Consider the following 19,597-nt stretch of genomic DNA (forward strand, 5'->3'; position numbering starts at 1 on the left):
CCTCTCACGGGAAATTCTTCCCGTGGAAACCCAGTCAAAGCACAAAATCTTCCCCCTCCCGAATGTCTATATACTTCCTAATAACAAATTCTATACGCAAACAATGGCAAATTTCATAGCTTACGACATTTTCTCTACAACCTATGGCGGATCATGTTACCCCTAAGGGCATAGTTATTGGATCTTTCAAATGTGCTGAAAAAAAGGCTATATCAAAGTTATGATTGGAAGACTTTTGGGGGAAAAGGAACGTGGGGTCAGGGGCTAGTTGCCCTCCAATCTTTTAGTTTACTGAAAATATGGAATTAGAACCTTCGGTTTTCGTTTCAATCTACACTATCCCGATCTTCTAGGACTATTAGTTTGATACAATCATCAAAAAAGACACTTATCTGTGTTTCTTGTGGCAAAAAATGAAAAGTTCTATGTTTTTGGATGTAGGAGTTTGAAAATTCTACAATAGGGATCTCTGATACGTGAATCTGATTTTGTGATTTTCATCACGGGGTGAGTAAAAGAATATAATATTCTTTGACTTTTAAGGGGTGTTTTACCCCATTTTAAAAAATCCGGCAAATTTGTTCAGGCTCGTAGCTTTTGATGGCTAATAGTAATCTTAATAAATCTTATGTTTTTGGAATTAGCATAATAAGCCAAATCTTGTGATGTATCTTTTGATATTATGATTCCTTTATTTAGAGTTTCTATTACTATTGAGCTTCTTAGTTACATTTTGTTGCTACGATTTGTTTGATTTTCTTGGGATTTTATTTTGTTTCAGCTATGAATTTTATGTAAAAGTGTTATATTTTTTAATGGAAAGTGATCATTTATACACAATTTAAAATTTTGAAACCCTTAAAACAAATACAGCCCCTCCGCTGGTTAGGGCTTCGTCTTTAATATCCCTCCCGTGGAAAGTAAATAAATATATATCAATCTGGATAATTAATATATAGATGTCTGGAAAAGCCCTTTCTTACCCTTTCAGTCCCGCCTTGCACAGCAATTATGGCACCTTCATCGGTCCAAGTTGGCAGAGGTGGAGGAACTCTATATAAGCTTGATATCTTCTTAACTAGGTTAACTATACTCTCCTCTTGAAAAATGGTTCCTACTATTTCATTTCCATGAGCATAAACTGTGTTATAAGTGCTAGTGTTGAATTGAAGCTCTGAATATCTTAAAGGGAAGAAAAATACACTTAGTAAATATTAATGGAAAGAAAAAAGCCTTTGTGACGGAATTAAAAAGCAAAGGTAAAGCTTAAAAAATGCTTTATTGTTTCGCAGCTTATTCAACGCATATCTACAATATTGGATCGAGTAAACTAATCCGTAACGTTTCCATAGATTTTTAAAATTAAGTAAAACTAGCGTTTTACTGAAAACGAGAAATCGACGGAACAAACAAGATTATCAGCAGAAAAACTGTTAAGTACCGTATAGAAAATAATAAATTAATTTATATGGCCCTCATTAGTCTTTTCCTGGCCATAAAATCAGTAAATTTTAGTGTATAATTTAAATTTTCTCAAAACCTCAAGTAAGATCGTTTTCAGTAAGGCAATAATTGTCCAGAATTCTACAACTTAATGACAATATTACGAGTCAGTTTTTTGAACCAATATTAATCATATATTTTAGTTCTTTATTTGTATCATAAAAGCCTTGCTTTTTTATATTAACTTTTACTTGCTTCCTGGTTAAATAAAATAAACATAATAAATCTCACCTACAGATTTTTATTTAAGGCGATAAAACTGAAGAATTAACATATTTTTCGGCAAAAATGGACACTGTATATATTGATTTTACTTCATATCTCTCTTAAACCCTAAATAAATATATAATTTTATTATAGACTGCGCAATAGTGCTCCCTGAATAAAGAGCAATGTAGCACCTTGTATAACTAGTTAACGTATTTTTTTCACCAAAGCACTTCATATAGTAGTTGTCGCAAAAACTATGAAATTAGCTCATTCAATTGAACATTGAAAGTTCTAGTGCCCTTTTAAAGAGTCAAAAGTGGTTTGAGGGCAACCCCCCTCCCATGCTATCAGTTCCCCAGGCAAATATAATTGAAAGCACGGTCATTTTATTCAGGAAAGTTAAAAAATACAGTAGGTCTCTGGGGATGTTAATCCCCTCCCCCAGAGCCGTTGGGCCAAGATCTGTAGGTTATGCCTTTATCCCATTGCTTACGTATAGTTTTTGTTCCTGAGAAAGGTGGGCATGTTTGACCTTTAGTGTCCAAAAAGAAGAAGGGCATTCAGATAAACCTTTCAGAGAATGTTCAGAAGAGTCTTGAACTAAACTAAAATACGGTATGTGCAATCTGGTTGTCAAAAGGGCGTCATTCAAGAATGACTGAGTGTATTAATTTGGAACTTCCAGGAAACAATAAGGGGGTAGGTGATAAATTGAACGAAATAGCAATATTTGGACACTACTACTACCACTACTACCATTACTATTACTACTATTACTGCTGCTACTATTACTACTACTACTACTATAGCTACTACTACTACAACTGCTATTGCTACTACCCTTACTACTACTATGAATTTACGAATTTTATTTTTCTTCACATCCAAAACCAAAACACATCTTCTACAAAATGCTGCCGCGCTAAGAAAAACTTTACAGTTTTGTAGACGCACGGCGGTAACAAGTAATAATTTATATTCTATTACAAATCACAACATAACCATAGTCAGCTCAAACTTCAAATCAATCTCTCATTTAAACAATCAACACATTATTCACCCCCCCCCCCAAAAAAAAATGAATTGCCCTATGCCACACTCCCTGCCCTCCCCTAAAAATTTTTTTTATTACTTTCTAACAAATGATCTTTTAATTTTCCTTAAACGAAAGCAGATGTTCAGCCATCCTAATACTCACTGGCAACTTACTCCATATAAGCGGAACCATATACCTTACCGTAAATGCTGATCAAACTGTACATGTTGACTCAATTGCTATATCATCACTGTTTCTCGTTTCATAATCATGTATTTGGCCATTCAAACAAGAAAACTTTTTAAAAACAGCAGGGACTAGATCATTCATACACTGATACACAAATATAGAAGCTTGAAAATCTGTAATTTGTCCAATATTTAACAGATTCAGGGATTTTCTCATACAACTACTACCGCTACAACTGCTGCTTCTGAAGTGAATACTACCAAGGTTGAGGATATTAAAGTGAAAATTCGAGGAAATGTTAAGAGGAAACTTAAACTAAATCCAAACATACTATGTGCATTCAAAAATGTCAAAAGGGAGTATCAGCAATTTCTTTGGAACAGAAATAATGCGGGGTATGTTCAACTGAACAAAAGGCAACTTATGCATACTACTACTGTCATTAATGCTGATGCTACCACTGTTACTACTACCGCTGTTACTACTACTTTTATGATACAAGTACCGTTAAGACTAAGGGTATGAACGTGAAAATTTGAGACAATATAAAGGGTAAATTTTATTGTGTTGCGAGAGCAACACTTTGATTTTGTCCCGTTTTTTTTCCTATGCCGCCGATGTCGGCTTATTCCTGGAAACTGGTAAGGGTCTAACCTGTGTGGTTTTTACGGAAAGTGTGGACCTCAGGCTGGATTGATGAATATGACATTACATTTTGGAAAGCTCCGCAGAACTCTTGCCTTGGGCCAAAAAGGATGGTTTTTGCTTGTCCACGAGCCAGAGCCTATGGTGTGCGAAGAGCTCCGTTCTAGCAGGCAAGCAGGCAGGCACCACTTTCAAATTGAAGATGGACTAAAATCTATAGGTGTGAAATATATGCGGCAGTTACCCGGCCCCACAGCCAATATATCTTCTTTGAGTGATAAATAGAAAAACTTACAGAAGCAAAATAGCGGCATTTTCCCATGGGTCCGAAAGTGCTGCCGTGATTTTCGCTGGGTTTATCATTTGTTTTTTCGGACTTGGGATTGAGGTAGAGAAATTTTATCACATGTACCTCTTAAACTTTAAAAGTTATGTCATTGCTAAAGAAATCGGAGCTTGTCCTTTGCTCCTCTCTAAGTGGTGACGTTAGAAAGTTGGCCTACGGCAAAAAAAATCAACTTTTGAACTAAGACAGATAGAATTTTTTTTCGACGGCAATCGATAGCTCTTGATGAGCTGATCAAAGTATTTTCAATTTTTTGATACAAAAATTCCTTCATGAGATATACTAGTTTGAAAGTTTCAAGGGGCTGACAACTTCAGTAGTAGGATACACACTAAAACCAAAAATAAGCCGATACCAATTGTGAGACATGTAGGGGACTTGTAAGAAAGGTCAACTGTTAGCTCATAATCATCTTCGGCAGTGAGGGGTTTGCAAATTTTGCTATTTGGTGTACCTATTATGTGTTTCCAGTGTATTTGATGATAAGACCGAGTTGGTTCCAGTGGTAAGACATGTAAGGGACTTGTAAGTAATAATCGTCTGTTAGGCTACAATCGTCTTTAGTGAAGAGGGGTCTGTAACTTTTGCTAGTTGGTGTAGCCTACCCATACTCACTGTAACCTAGAATTAAGTGTTTACGCAACGGGTACAAACGATAACGTAAAACGACGAGGCAGTTTCGTAATAATTAATAGAGTGTCATCTATGGTATTTTGATCCTGAAAAGTTACGGATAGCTTTATAATACCAACTAGATTATATAAGATATTGTTTCAAGTCTTGATCTGTCACGATGTCTACGATTGAAAAGGATAAATTTCAACTGGCTGCAAAGTAAATTTAGTCCCTTCTTTCGATATTCTTTTGTTATTGTTGTTTTTTCAACGCTGAGGAATAGCCTTTGATCATGTGATTACTGATCGCGTTCTTCTTTGAACATAACGTTTTAAAAGCTTTGATAGGCTGACAACTTCAGCGTTTTACCGATAGCAAAGAAACAAAACCAAAGTCTCGCAACACTTTATTCGGCGAAGCCAGACAAAGGTTGCCGCAACACTTCACGTTGCTCAGGCAACGTAGGTCTAGTTTAAATCAAAACATGCCATGTGCATGCAGATCTTCTAAAGGGCTTATTTCAGGAATAGATTTGGGTGTTAAGTTGGAACTTTCAGGGGATGCTTAAAGGGGCAGATCAATTGACTAAAAGCCAATATGTATACGCTACTAATACTACTAATGCTACTACTACTACAATTACTACTATTACTAATACTACTACTACTACAATTACTGCTACTACTGCTACTACTACTACTACTACTACTACTACTACTACTACTACTATTATTACTACTACTACTACCACTGCAAGTGCTGCTTCTGTAGCGAATATTATCAAGGCTGAGGATGTTGAGTGAAAATTTGAAGAAATAGAATTTTTAAAAGTTAAAATTTTCAGGGAATGCTTAAAGGAGAAGATCAACTGACCAAAAGTTAGCAAGTAGCCTACATGCTACTACTAATACTACTACCTCTGCTACTACCACTAATACAGCTATTCTAACTACTACTCCTAATGCAACTTATACGACCACTCAGAGTATTAATAGGAAAACGTCTGTAGCGAGTACTATCAAGACTGAGGATGCTGAGTGAAAATTTAAAATGTGAAATTTTTAAAAGTTGGGATTTTCATGGAACGCTTTAAGGTGAAGATCAACTGACCAGAAGTTAACATATACACGCTACTACTAATGCTACTACCCCTGCTACTGCTACTAATACAACTGCTCTAAATGCTACTCCTAATGCAACTAACACTAACGCTCAGAGTATTAAGAATAAAATCCTAGAAAGTGTTGTGAGTAATTAATTTCTAACACTACACTGGCTAATCATGACAAAACACGAAATCGCAAAGAAAAGAAGAACGAGGATAATAAACACTCAGTGAAAAAAATTGGAAACTATGCGAATATTTGGGTCAAGATCTCCGCTTGACCGTCCTCAGTGCAGAATAAACTGATAAAAATACAAAAAAAAAACAAGAGCTAAGGGCTCATATGGCACTTGTGACGAGGCAAGAAGACCTAAGAGCCAAGAGATCATGCCAAGAGCCAAGAACTCTGAGTCACGATGTCCTTCTAAATATCAAAATTATTTAAGATCCGATCACCCACTCGTATGTTATAAATACATAATTTTTTCTAATTTGTCCTCTCCCTTTAGCCCCCCAGATGGTCGAATCTGGGAAAACGACTTTATCAAATCAATTTGTGCAGCTCCCTGACACGCCTACAAATTTTCATCGTCCTAGCACGTCCAGAAGCACCAAACTTGCCAAATCACTAAATCCCTCCCCCCAACTCCCCCAAAGAGAGAGAATCCAGTACGGTTCCGTCAATCATGTATCAAGGACATTTGCTTATTCTATCCACCAAGCTTCATCCCGATTCCTCCACTCCAAGTGTTTTCCAAGATTTCCCCCTCCAACTCCCCCAAACGTCAAAAGATCTGGTCGGGATTTGAAAAAAGAGCTCTGAGACATGAATTCCTTCTAAATATCAAATTTCATTAAGATCCGATCACCTATTCGTAAAATAAAAATACCCCAAATTTCATGTTTTCCAAGAATTCCGGTTTCCCCCTCCAGCTCCCCCCAATGTCACAGGATCTGGTTGGAATTTAAAATTTGAGTTTTAAAGCGCAAAAACCTTCTAAATATCAAATTTCATTAGTTACAATAGATCTGGTCAACCTTTCGTAAGTTACAAATACCTCAATTTTCAAAATTACCCCCCAACTCCACCAAAGAGTGCAGATCCAGTCCGATTATGTCAGTCACGTGTCTTAGACAGGCTTTTATTCTTCCCATCCAGTTTCATCCTGATCTCACCGCTTTAAGTATTTCCTAAGATTTCCGGTTTCCCTCAACTGCCCCTCCCCCCAATTACGCTGGATCCAGTTAAGATTTAAAATAAGAGATCTGAGTCACGAGATCCTTCTAAATATGAAGTTTCATGAAGATCCGATCACTCCTTCGTAAATTAAAAATACTTCAATCTTTTCTAATTTTTCAAAATTAACTTCCCCCCCCCCCCCCAATAGAGCCGATCCGTTCCATTTTGTCTTTTTTTCAGAATTAGCTCCCCCTCCCAATAGAGCGGATCCGTTCCAATTATGTAAATCAAGTATCTAAGACTTCTGCTTATTTTTCCCACCAAGTTTCACCCCGATCCCTCCAATCTAAGCGTTTTCCATGATTTTTGGTTCCCCCACCCCAAACTCCCCCCAATGTCACCAGATCCGGTCGGGACTTAGAATAAGAGCTTTGAGACACGATATCCTTCTAAATATCAAATTTCATTGAGATCCGATAACCCGTTCGTAAGTTAAAAATACCTCATTTTTTCTAATTTTTCAGAATTAACCCCTCCCCACAACTACCCCAAAGAGAGCGGATCCGTTCCGGTTATGTCAATCATGTATCTAGGACTTGTGCTTATTTTTCCCACCAAGTTTCATCCCGATCCCTCCACTCTAAGTGTTTTCCAAGTTTTAGGTTTCCCCTTCCCAAATCCCTCCCAGTGTCACCAGATCTGTTCGGGATTTAAAATAACAGCTCTGAGACACGATATCCTTCTAAATATCAAATTTCATTGGGATCCGATCACCCGTTCGTTAGTTAAAAATACCTCATTTTTTCTAATTTTTCAGAATTACCCCCCCCCCCCCCAACTACCCCAAAGAGAGCGGATCCGTTCCGTTTATGTCAATCATGTATCTAGGACTTGTGCTTATTTTTCCCACCAAGTTTCATCCCGATCCCTCCACTCTAAGTGTTTTCCAAGTTTTAGGTTTCTCCCTCCCCCCCCCCAATATCACCAAATCCGATCGGGATTTAAAATAAGAGCTCTGAGACACGATATCATTCTAAATATCAAATTTCATTGAGATCCGACCACCCGTTCGTAAGTTAAAAATACCTCATTTTTTCTAATTTTTCAGAATTAACCCCCCCCCCCCAGCTACCCCAAAGAGAGTGGATCCGTTCCGGTTATGTCAATCGTGTATCTAGGACTTGTCCTTATTTTTCCCACCAATTTCATCCCGATCCCTCCACTCTAAGCGTTTTCCAAGATTTTAGGTTTCCCCCTCCCAAATCCCCTCCCCAATGTCACCAGATCTGGTCAGGATTCAAATTAAGAGCTCTGAGAAACGATATCCTTCCAAACATCAAATTTCATTAAGATCCCATCACCCGTTCATAAGTTAAAAATACTTCATTTTTTCTATTTCTTCCGAATTAACAGGCCCCCCACTCCACCCCAGATGGTCAAATCGGGAAAACGACTATTTCTAATTTAATCTGGTCCGGTCCCTGATACGCTTGCCAAATTTCATCGTCCTAGCTTACCTGGAAGTGCCTAAAGTAGCAAAACCGGGACCGACAGACAGACCGACAGAATTTGCGATTGCTATATGTCACTTGGTTAATACCAAGTGCCATAAAACCTTAAAACAGAACAAGAAAATAAAATATGATGACCCATTCTTAGTAACGGTAAAAGGGTAACTCAGAATTACTCCTTGTTCTTATGAGAGACTTAAACGCACAGGTAGTAGCAGCAGTAGAAATAACATATGGACTTTTTGTCAGTTGAATATCCTCTTCATCAAGCCCTGGAAGTTTCAACTTAATACAATTTGCTTTTGCCATAATAATGTCAATGTAATATACCATGTATATTCATAGTGTGTTTAATTTAGTTCAAGAGCCCCCTCAATGCCTCCTAAAATGTTCTTAGAGTTATTAGTAGTTGCGATAGAAACAGTAGTTGGAGTAGTTGTAGGATTAGCATCAGTGGTAGTAGTATCAGTCGTAGCTTGTGCAAATTGTCATCTGGTCAATTAATCTTCCCCTTGTATAAGTTTTCCCTGGAAGTATAAACTTTATTCCCTTATCCATTCCTGAAATATACCCTTTGGACAATCTACATGTCATATAGTGTGTTTTGATTTAGTTCAAGTCTTCTGTCGATATCTCAAGTTTTACTCTCATGCCCTTAGCCTTAATAGATACTAGTATCATAGTAGTAGTGGCAGTATTAGGGGCAGTGACGCTGCATTAGTAGCAGTAGCAACAGCAGTAACAGCAGCATTAATAACAGTAGTGTAGTATGCACATACAGTCTTTTGGTCAGTTAAATGACGCTCTCGTGGTACCCTGGAAGTTTCAACTTCATACAGTAGACCGTTCCAAAGATATTACTGACACGCCCTTTTGGCAATCTGTATGCACATAGTCTGTTTTGATTTAGTTAAGCTTTTCTGTCGATATTTTATCAAATTTCAAATCAAAACCCTCAGCCTTGGTAGTAATAACAACAGAAGCATTAGCTGCAGTCATAGTAGCAGTAACAGCCGCTGCATTAGTAGTTGTAGTAGCGTATAAGTATAGCCATTTTGGTCAATTAATCATACCCTTCATCATTTCCTGAAAGTTTCAAATTAACACACTCAGTCATTCCTGAGTTACGCCTGTTTGACAATTCATTTGCACATAAAGTAGTTTTATTTAGTCCAACATTCCCCTCAAGATTCTGTAACAGGTTCATCTGAACGCTCTTCGCCTTTTGGACACTAAAAATGAAACATGCCCATGAAATCAATTACAAAAACAAGGGGCAAATTATATAGCTTTTAGATCTTGCCCTGAGGGCCTTTGGGGTAAGGGGTTGACATCGCTAGATATATAGTTATTGAACCTTTCAACTATGTTGAACAAAATGGCTAATCAAAATGGCCTGTTTTAGGGAATTGACGGGCGTGGGAGGGGGCTGGCTGCCCTTTAACTACTTTTGACTCTAAAAGAGGGTACTGGAACTTTTAATTACCAATCAAATGAGCTCTTTCCAAAGTTTTTTACGACAAGTCCTTCTATACAAAGTGCCTTGGTCAGAAATAATACATTGTGCCCTCATTACTTTTTAGTTATCTATTATATACCTCTTTGGTTAGTACAAGCAGTACTAGTTGTAGGACTAGTAGTGGCATTAACAGTAACACCGATAGCACTAGTAGCAGTAGTAATGTTAACAAGTTTTCTTTTGATCAGTTGAACATCCCCTTCATAAACCCCTGATGTTTCAACTTGATACAATTAGCCGTTGCCATGATATTACCAACATGCCCTTTTGATAACTAGCATATTTATAGTGTCTTTCAACTTCCACCACAACACTATAAAATACAAAATCGCAAAGAAAATAAGAACAAGGAGTAATTCTGAGTTACCCTTTTACCGTTACTAAGAATGGGTCATCATATTTTATTTTCTTGTTCTGTTTTAAGGTTTTTTATGGCACTTGGTATTAACCAAGTGACATATAGCAATCGCAAATTCTGTCGGTCTGTCTGTCGGTCCCGGTTTTGCTACTTTAGGCACTTCCAGGTAAGCTAGGACGATGAAATTTGGCAAGCGTATCAGGGACCGGACCAGATTAAATTAGAAATAGTCGTTTTCCCGATTTGACCATCTGGGGTGGAGTGGGGGGCCTGTTAATTCGGAAGAAATAGAAAAAATGAAGTATTTTTAACTTATGAACGGGTGATGGGATCTTAATGAAATTTGATGTTTGGAAGGATATCGTGTCTCAGAGCTCTTAATTTAAATCCTGACCAGATCTGGTGACACTGGGGAGGGGATTTGGGAGGGGGAAACCTAAAATCTTGGAAAACGCTTAGAGTGGAGGGATCGGGATGAAAATTGGTGGGAAAAATAAGGACAAGTCCTAGATACACGATTGACATAACCGGAACGGATCCACTCTCTTTGGGGTAGTTGGGGGGGGGGTTAATTCTGAAAAATTAGAAAAAATGAGGTATTTTTAACTTACGAACGGGTGGTCGGATCTCAATGAAATTTGATATTTAGAATGATATCGTGTCTCAGAGCTCTTATTTTAAATCCCGACCGGATTTGGTGACATTGGGGGGGGGGGGGTTGGGAGGGAGAAACCTAAAACTTGGAAAACACTTAGAGTGGAGGGATCGGGATGAAACTTGGTGGGAAAAATAAGCACAAGTCCTAGATACATGATTGACATAAACGGAACGGATCCGCTCTCTTTGGGGTAGTTGGGGGGGGGGGGGTAATTCTGAAAAATTAGAAAAAATGAGGTATTTTTAACTAACGAACGGGTGATCGGATCCCAATGAAATTTGATATTTAGAAGGATATCGTGTCTCAGAGCTGTTATTTTAAATCCCGAACAGATCTGGTGACATTGGGAGGGATTTGGGAAGGGGAAACCTAAAACTTGGAAAACACTTAGAGTGGAGGGATCGGGATGAAACTTGGTGGGAAAAATAAGCACGAGTCCTAGATACATGATTGACATAACCGGAACGGATCCGCTCTCTTTGGGGTAGTTGTGGGGGGGGGGGTTAATTCTGAAAAATTAGAAAAAATGAGGTATTTTTAACTTACGAACGGGTTATCGGATCTCAATAAAATTTGATATTTAGAAGGATATCGTGTCTCAGAGGTCTTATTTTAAATCCCGACCGGATCTGGTGACATGGGGGTGAGTTTGGAGGGGGAAACCTAAAACTTGGAAAACACTTAGAGTGGAGGGATCGGGATGAAACTTGGTGGGAAAATAAGCACAAGTCCTAGATACATGATTGACATAACCGGAACGGATCCGCTCTCTTTGGAGTAGCTTGGGAGGGGGGGTGTTAATTCTGAAAAATTAGAAAAAATGAGGTATTTTTAACTTACGAACGGGTTATCGGATCTCAATGAAATTTGATATTTAGAAGGATATCGTGTCTCAAAGCTCTTATTCTAAGTCCCGACCGGATCTGGTGACATTGGGGGGGTTTGGGGTGGGGGAACCAAAAATCATGGAAAACGCTTAGATTGGAGGGATCGGGGTGAAACTTGGTGGGAAAAATAAGCAGAAGTCTTAGATACTTGATTTACATAATTGGAACAGATCCGCTCTATTGGGAGGGGGAGCTAATTCTGAAAAAAAGACAAAATGGAACGGATCGGCTCTATTGGGGGGGGGGGAAGTTAATTCTGAAAAATTAGAAAAGATTGAAGTATTTTTAATTTACAAAGGAGTGATCGGATCTTCATGAAACTTCATATTTAGAAGGATCTCGTGACTCAGATCTCTTATTTCAAATCTTAGCTGGATCCAGCGTAATTGGGGGGAGGGGCAGTTTAGGGAAACCGGAAATCTTAGGAAATACTTAAAGCGGTGAGATCAGGATGAAACTGGATGGGAAGAATAAAAGCCTGTCTAAGACACGTGACTGACATAATCGGACTGGATCTGCACTCTTTGGTGGAGTTGGGGGGTAATTTTGAAAATTGAGGTATTTGTAACTTACGAAAGGTTGACCAGATCTTAATGAAATTTGATATTTAGAAGGGTCTTGCGCTTTAAAACTCAAATTTTAAATTCCAACCAGATCCTGTGACATTGGGGGGAGCTGGAGGGGGAAACCGGAATTCTTGGAAAACGTGAAAATTGGGGTATTTTTATTTTACGAATAGGTGATCGGATCTTAATGAAATTTGATATTTAGAAGGAATTCATGTCTCAGAGCTCTTTTTTCAAATCCCGACCAGATCTTTTGACGTTTGGGGGAGTTGGAGGGGGAAATCTTGGAAAACACTTGGAGTGGAGGAATCGGGATGAAGCTTGGTGGATAGAATAAGCAAATGTCCTTGATACATGATTGACGGAACCGTACTGGATTCTCTCTCTTTGGGGGAGTTGGGGGGAGGGGTTTAGTGATTTGGCGAGTTTGGTGCTTCTGGACGTGCTAGGACGATGAAAATTTGTAGGCGTGTCAGGGAGCTGCACAAATTGATTTGATAAAGTCGTTTTCCCAGATTCGACCATCTGGGGGGCTAAAGGGAGAGGACAAATTAGAAAAAATTATGTATTTATAACATACGAGTGGGTGATCGGATCTTAATGAATTTTGATATTTAGAAGGACATCGTGACTCAGAGTTCTTGGCTCTTGGCATGATCTCTTGGCTCTTAGGTCTTCTTGCCTCGTCACAAGTGCCATATGAGCCCTTAGCTCTTGTTTTTTTTTTGTATTTTTATCAGTTTATTCTGCACTGAGGACGGTCAAGCGGAGATCTTGACCCAAATATTCGCATAGTTTCCAATTTTTTCACTGAGTGTTTATTATCCTCGTTCTTCTTTTCTTTGCGATTTCGTGTTTTGTCATGATTAGCCAGTGTAGTGTTAGAAATTATTTACCCACAACACTTTCTAGGATTTTATTCTTAATACTCTGAGCGTTAGTGTTAGTTGCATTAGGAGTAGCATTTAGAGCAGTTGTATTAGTAGCAGTAGCAGGGGTAGTAGCATTAGTAGTAGCGTGTATATGTTAACTTCTGGTCAGTTGATCTTCACCTTAAAGCGTTCCATGAAAATCCCAACTTTTAAAAATTTCACATTTTAAATTTTCACTCAGCATCCTCAGTCTTGATAGTACTCGCTACAGACGTTTTCCTATTAATACTCTGAGTGGTCGTATAAGTTGCATTAGGAGTAGTAGTTAGAATAGCTGTGATCAATCAAAGTTCTAATTAATTCCCTTTTTTATCTTTTTATCCAGCAATGGAATTGGAGTAAACCAGTCAGACAAGTTTTAATTAAAACCAATCTTTTGCCAAATTTTTCAAAATCCTACTATCTTCACTGGGATTAAAATTTAATATCCATAAGGTCACTGAGAAAGCTTACTCGTTTGATTTCGTTCATAAATATCCGATTTTGAGATAGATGCATTCACCTTGAACTCTAAATTGAAACTCATCGTTTCAATATTGTATATTGTTACATCTAAAGATTTAAAATGTGTTCTCTAAAGCAAATTGAGTTAAGATCGTTCTTGATTTGCTCCAAATAGGGTGTCATGTTGTGCATCAATGAACAGAAGAACTGTTTGTCTGGGTATCACCAGTTGAAGCGCTGTAAGTAACATTTTGGTCAGATATTTCTATTCCAAATAAATGATTTTTTTACTTATAGAAAATGTGACTTGCTCAGCAGGATTTCTCGGTCCGTTCGGGAAGCCTTTTGTCAGGTTGCTCTGCAATGTGAGACCGTGTAGTTCCGCTTTCAACAGATTTTTCCTATTCTTTTTCAAAGGTTTCTTTGAACTTTTTCAGAGTCTGCCTTTTTGGTAAGAAATCATATATATTTTTGTCCAGTTTGATTGATAAAGACGGGCTTGGTTGTGAAAAAGTTAAAATACAACTTATTTAGTTAGTTATAATGGTTATTTCTATTCTGGAATCAGGTCAGTAAGCAGAATTACTAATTATAAGGAGTACCATGTATATTTTCAGAACAGATGTCCTTTGAATTATCCCCCTGAAATTTTCCTATCCGACAGTGGTCAAACCTAACCCTCATCTTCTTTCCTTTTATTTTGGTAAGTTGGGCGGTACGCAAGGGCTTACCGCCCAATTAAGGAATCATCATCAGGAAAAATCATCAGGCAAAATAACCGTCAAGCAACCGATGGCGTAAGGACCCATTTACAGTAAGAATTTACCAATGTAGATATTTTGATTATTTTAGGCTTATTTGGCCTATCACCTATTTTAACGAATAACATTTTTCGCTGAATTTTCTGATCGGCTCAAATTAGCGCTAGTTAATATTTTCGTAGTAAGCTGTCATTGTGAATCAGCCTTAAACAATAACTGTTATAGCTAAAATGGCTTATTACGTAGCCGTAAAAATTAACGAGCTGGAAGAAAAAGATCGTTTCCCCCTTGATTTTTCTTTTCTGGAGAAGACATCTACCAGAAAAATTGCTTGATGCTTACTCATATTGGATCTAGAAATTAGTGTTTTATATAAAAAACCACAGTTAAAACCTACTTATTCATACTTCCAACGAATGCAAAGCCTCCTGATGTCAAAAATGTAGGTAGGGGGTAATAAGTTGTGTGATAAGCTCCCCCACTACCAGGCTCAGCAGCATCCATGATTCCAGTAATTGGATTATCAGGGTCACGACCAACTCCTGAAATACAAGTTTTGAACTCAGTATTAAGTTTAGTTTTCCTGTAAAAACCAAAATAGACAATAAGTCATTATTTGAGACAAAACAACAATTTTATTCTTAAAAGCTCAAAGTATTATCGATTGAGAATTTTAGGACACACAATCAGTTTTCAATTCTCAAAAAAGAATTCTTCAAAATTTAGTTTTATCAGTGATACTGCGACGTCGTAGTGCATTAGTTTATTAACAGAGCTATGCAAAAAAAATAAATGGTAATTTTAGATAACTACTTTTAAGCAGCACATTACTTGATTATTGAGGTACTCTGGGCCTCATACCAGCATACTTTTGCATGAACTATTAGCGACGGTCATGAGATATCTTATTAGGTAAAAGTTTGGGCGAGGGGACTTCAAAAATTACACTTTTAGGTCCAGATTTGAAAGAATTTTTCGCCACAAGAACGAAAACATTGGGTCATCCATTAGCTTACCTGGGTGGAGGGGACCGGAGAGATCACAAACAAATAAAACTTTTCTGAAGAGGCTTTAAAAATTATTTGAAATTATTATCCAAAAATTCATTACTGTCATTCCATTTTTTTTAAGAGATAATTTTTTAGGGATTTTTGGAGAAAGACATTTAATTTTTAAAATACACTTTAAGTAAGGTTTTTACTATCTTAAAGGACATTAAACGAAGGTAAATTTCGAAGCATAAAGCAACTTTGAAGATAAAAGGGAAATATTTCTTGGTCCAACACTAAGTCTCACGGTTTTATAGAATACGTCTTGTTTCTCCTGAAATAAAAAAAAATATATATAGTAGTATTGTTACTAGTAGTAGTGCTATTAGTAGTATTAATTGTAGGAGTAGTAATAGTAGTAGTAGTAGTAGAATTAGTAATACAAGTAGAACCAAGTAAAAATAGTCATAAAATATGTCGAACTTAAACATAATAGAAATTACTATCAATGCATAACAATTGGAAAAAAAAAAATACAATGAATAATTAAGTTAAACATAGAAAGACCAATCTCTACAAACAACAGTGGGGCTAATTTTGACTAGTAATTCTAAAGACCAGAACATCCTTTGTGTTTTCCGTTAACAACTTTTAATTTGAGCCCTGTGTTTCCGTTTACGTAACAACAACAACAACGCAATTAAAAATGATATCACAAAATCAAACAATATCTTAAATAGGACTAGTACTACCTGCCTCCTTACCATCTCTTAAAGCCATTAATTTCTATTCCTAAGACATTGCAGGTATGAAATTTGATAACACGTATATAGATAGTGTCTTATGGTTTAGCCCTACTCTTTCCCATAAGACCTCTACTTGCGTCCCTAGCCCCAACCTCAATATCCCCCGAAAATATCAGTTTACTGTCCAATATACGCCATTTTTACAGCCTGGCTACATATCACACTTTTTGCTATATTGTTACATGTATTTTGTTACTTTTGTATTTTGTTACTTAACCATACATAAATGCTGGGTAGGATAGGATCTAATAGAAAAAGATACTTACGCAAGGAAATGTAGAAAGACCCAAAAGGGACAAAAATAGCAATGAATATAACTCAAACCTAGAAAGAGCAATTATTACAAACTACAGCGAGGCTAACTTCAATTAAGGATTCTAAAGGCTAGAAAATCTTTTGTGTTTTCCGACAACAGCTTTTAACTTGAGCCCCCTTTTTTTTTAACTTGAGCCCTTGTTGGGTAATTTCTATTATGTTTAAGTTCGACATATTTTATGACTATTTTTACTTGGTTCTACTTGTATTACTAATTCTACTACTACTACTACTATTACTACTCCTACAATTAATACTACTAATAGCACTACTACTAGTAACAATACTACTACTACTACTACTGCTAATACTACTCCTACTATTACTACTACTCCTATTACTACTACTACTACTACTTTTATTTATTTTTAATATTGCTAAATATTATTTCTCTCTATGCATTCTATTTTCCTTCGTTTTCATAGAATATGAGGGTAACATAAATGAATATTAAAATATTCTTTTTATTCTAGGTCAATAAAGATTCATCATCACCAAAAAAACTTAAAAAAATAAGAATCGTCGAAATCAAGACACCATGAACAAAAAATCCTATAGCCATTGTGAGGGAAGATGGGGGTGAGATAAAACCCCGCGGGCATGTAGATAACTCACTTTTGGATACTCTCTTGAGCATGGTTGAGAGTATCTCGAGACTGGATAGCCCTTATGACACAGGATGAGCCCAGCGAAGTTCCGTAAGACATTGACAAACTTATTCAACTACTTTTTAGCGACTCTGATGATATTTTTTAAGAGATTGTTTTAGATATAGTATGTACTAATCGCTCACCTCCATATAAAAAGTCAGGACATAATCCATTGAATACTGAAAGAAAGAGCCCAATTATAATAAAAAAAATAACAATCCTGATTTGCCAGACCTCATCAGCAACATCCAGTAAGCACCTTTTTGGCAACATTTCAGGCTGGCACGTAGGCAGGAATTATTTTAGGCACGTACACAGGGGGGGGGGGCTAAGAACCTTCGAAACAGCAGATATAAAGTAGTACTTTTTTTTATTTAGTAATGCAAACAGCAAGTATATCGGAAAATACAGATTAACTTTAATATGTAGTGTAGCGGATGGGGGGAAGAGGACTGAAGCCTCAAAAGTACGTTTTGGGCTCAGGTTATGTTCATAGCGATTTAGAACCAGTGATTAATCTATTATATCCCACTGAAAGGGACATTTTAGGGTTAACAGTGCAATACTGGTGCTGTGGGGGGTAGTTCTTCTATCGCAAAAACGTAGATTTAATGAAAAATGTTAGTTTCCAAAATTTATCCGTTAAAAGCTGTACTTTATCCTGAAAAGGGGGGATAGACGCCCTAATATCAAGGATAATTCTATTTTGCTGTGGAAAGCAAATTCTCTTTACAAAAAAAATAACAGTACAATTGCTAATTACTTCAAAAAGGGTAAAAAGTTAGACAGAAAATGGGTTAATAATTGGGCTTGACTTGACCGGATAATTGCATGCTGTAAAATCCCCCAAAAAGGGCTTCACACATGTATCTAGATTCTTAATAAATGTTCAAGTTTTGCCAGAAATCCCAAGAAACCATGGCGAAATTAAGCATCTCACAAAATTTCGGGGGGGGGGGGGGCTGCGTACGTGCCTGATTTCAGGCATGGCAGATTGTTCTCAGTAAAACGAAAAAAGTTGGTGCTTCATCAGTATCTGGGCCAGACCTCTACATACCTAAAATTAAAGCAGCAAAATGCAAATTTCTGTGCCCAGAAAAATCCCTGAAATAATATAGATACTCTAGGTGATATCATTGCTTACAAAAATTGTTTTGCAAGGAAAGCATAAGTCAATAATACAGATGGTAAAAACAAGGAACAAATATTCAATTAAGAAATATATCCAACCCCCGTCTCATCCAAAAAGCTAGAAGTAAACAGCCATAAGAACAAAATATTTACGTGGGAAACAAAATAGCCCACGTGTTGCTCTAACTGTTAGCCCTAACTGTTAGCCTAGAAAAATGTTAGCCCCACCGCTAAGAACCCAGTTAAAAAATCGTCAGAACTGAAATTCAATTTGTTGAATTTCTTAGGGTACTGGAATTAGCAAGCTACAATTATCCTGACTTTAATTCCCTTTGAGTCCCAAAATTAGCACACTGCAATCCCGTTTTCAAAGAGTATCGGTCCGGATCTTTATTTTAAATAAAGACCCGGACCTTACTCTTTAAATTTAAAAATACAACATTTTGGGTTTAAGTTTTATGCAATGATTATATACCTTGCTCTCTGACCCAGATCGGCCAATTCCTTCCAGCCAAATTTAGAGTGAACTGCTCTCCTCCACCGTAAATAACTTCTTCGGGGGAAGATTTTTCAAAACTAAACCAAATCCGGTTCCAGTTTCCATCGTCAGCAGCTTTGGCACTTAATTCGATTGCTTTGTTTAACCCCTCTTCATAAGTTACAGTTACCTATAAAATATAATAAATATATTATGAAGAATTCGTAAGCCAACAAAGTGTAATAAACTCAAAAAGTTTATTCAAAACAATAAAAGCTAGACAGCAAAACCAGTCACTTATCCCCACTTAAAAAAACAAAGGACTGAAAGACAAAAAATAAGTAAACTACAATTAAGAAAAAGAAGGAAGAAAAAAAGAATAAAGAAAAATGAATGAATAAAGAAATAATAAATGGAATGAACAAATAAAGGCAACAAGAAATATGAGTAGGCGTAGACGCTAATACAATATTTATAGAACCTTTACTGGCTGTTTGTTGTTTATACAAACTTTTAAAGATGCCATTTTTAAACGATTGACAAGATTATTTCAGACTCCTTCCAGGTGTGTGGAGCATCTATTTTCTAAGCTTTTGTTGCTATGGGCGAAGCTGAAATCTCGATCGTGCTATCTATCAAAAGGAAATTTTGGCAGAGCAAATGCATAAATTTTCTGAGAAAACCAGCATGTGCTAAAAGAATAACGCCTCCTATTCGCTAGTGAAGGACACCCCATATAACTACAAACAGCATCAGCACAATT

The 19,597-nt window shown here is 37.0% G+C and overlaps 1 protein-coding gene across 1 annotated transcript in view; it reads right to left on the minus strand.

Annotated features, from left to right (window-relative positions):
• LOC136039960 (sulfoquinovosidase-like) overlaps window positions 1–19,597 on the minus strand; it is a 56,826-nt gene that overhangs the window by 32,561 nt on the left and 4,668 nt on the right. The window contains exons 2-4 of the mRNA XM_065723983.1: window positions 18,832–19,024; window positions 14,863–15,007; window positions 984–1,182 (exon numbers count right to left, since the gene is read on the minus strand). Of these exons, the coding sequence (XP_065580055.1) occupies window positions 984–1,182; window positions 14,863–15,007; window positions 18,832–19,024 (537 nt within the window). The remainder of the gene's footprint in view (window positions 1–983; window positions 1,183–14,862; window positions 15,008–18,831; window positions 19,025–19,597) is intronic.

The sequence above is a fragment of the Artemia franciscana genome, chromosome 20 (genome assembly GCF_032884065.1).
Source record: "Artemia franciscana chromosome 20, ASM3288406v1, whole genome shotgun sequence".
Lineage (NCBI taxonomy): Eukaryota > Metazoa > Arthropoda > Branchiopoda > Anostraca > Artemiidae > Artemia > Artemia franciscana.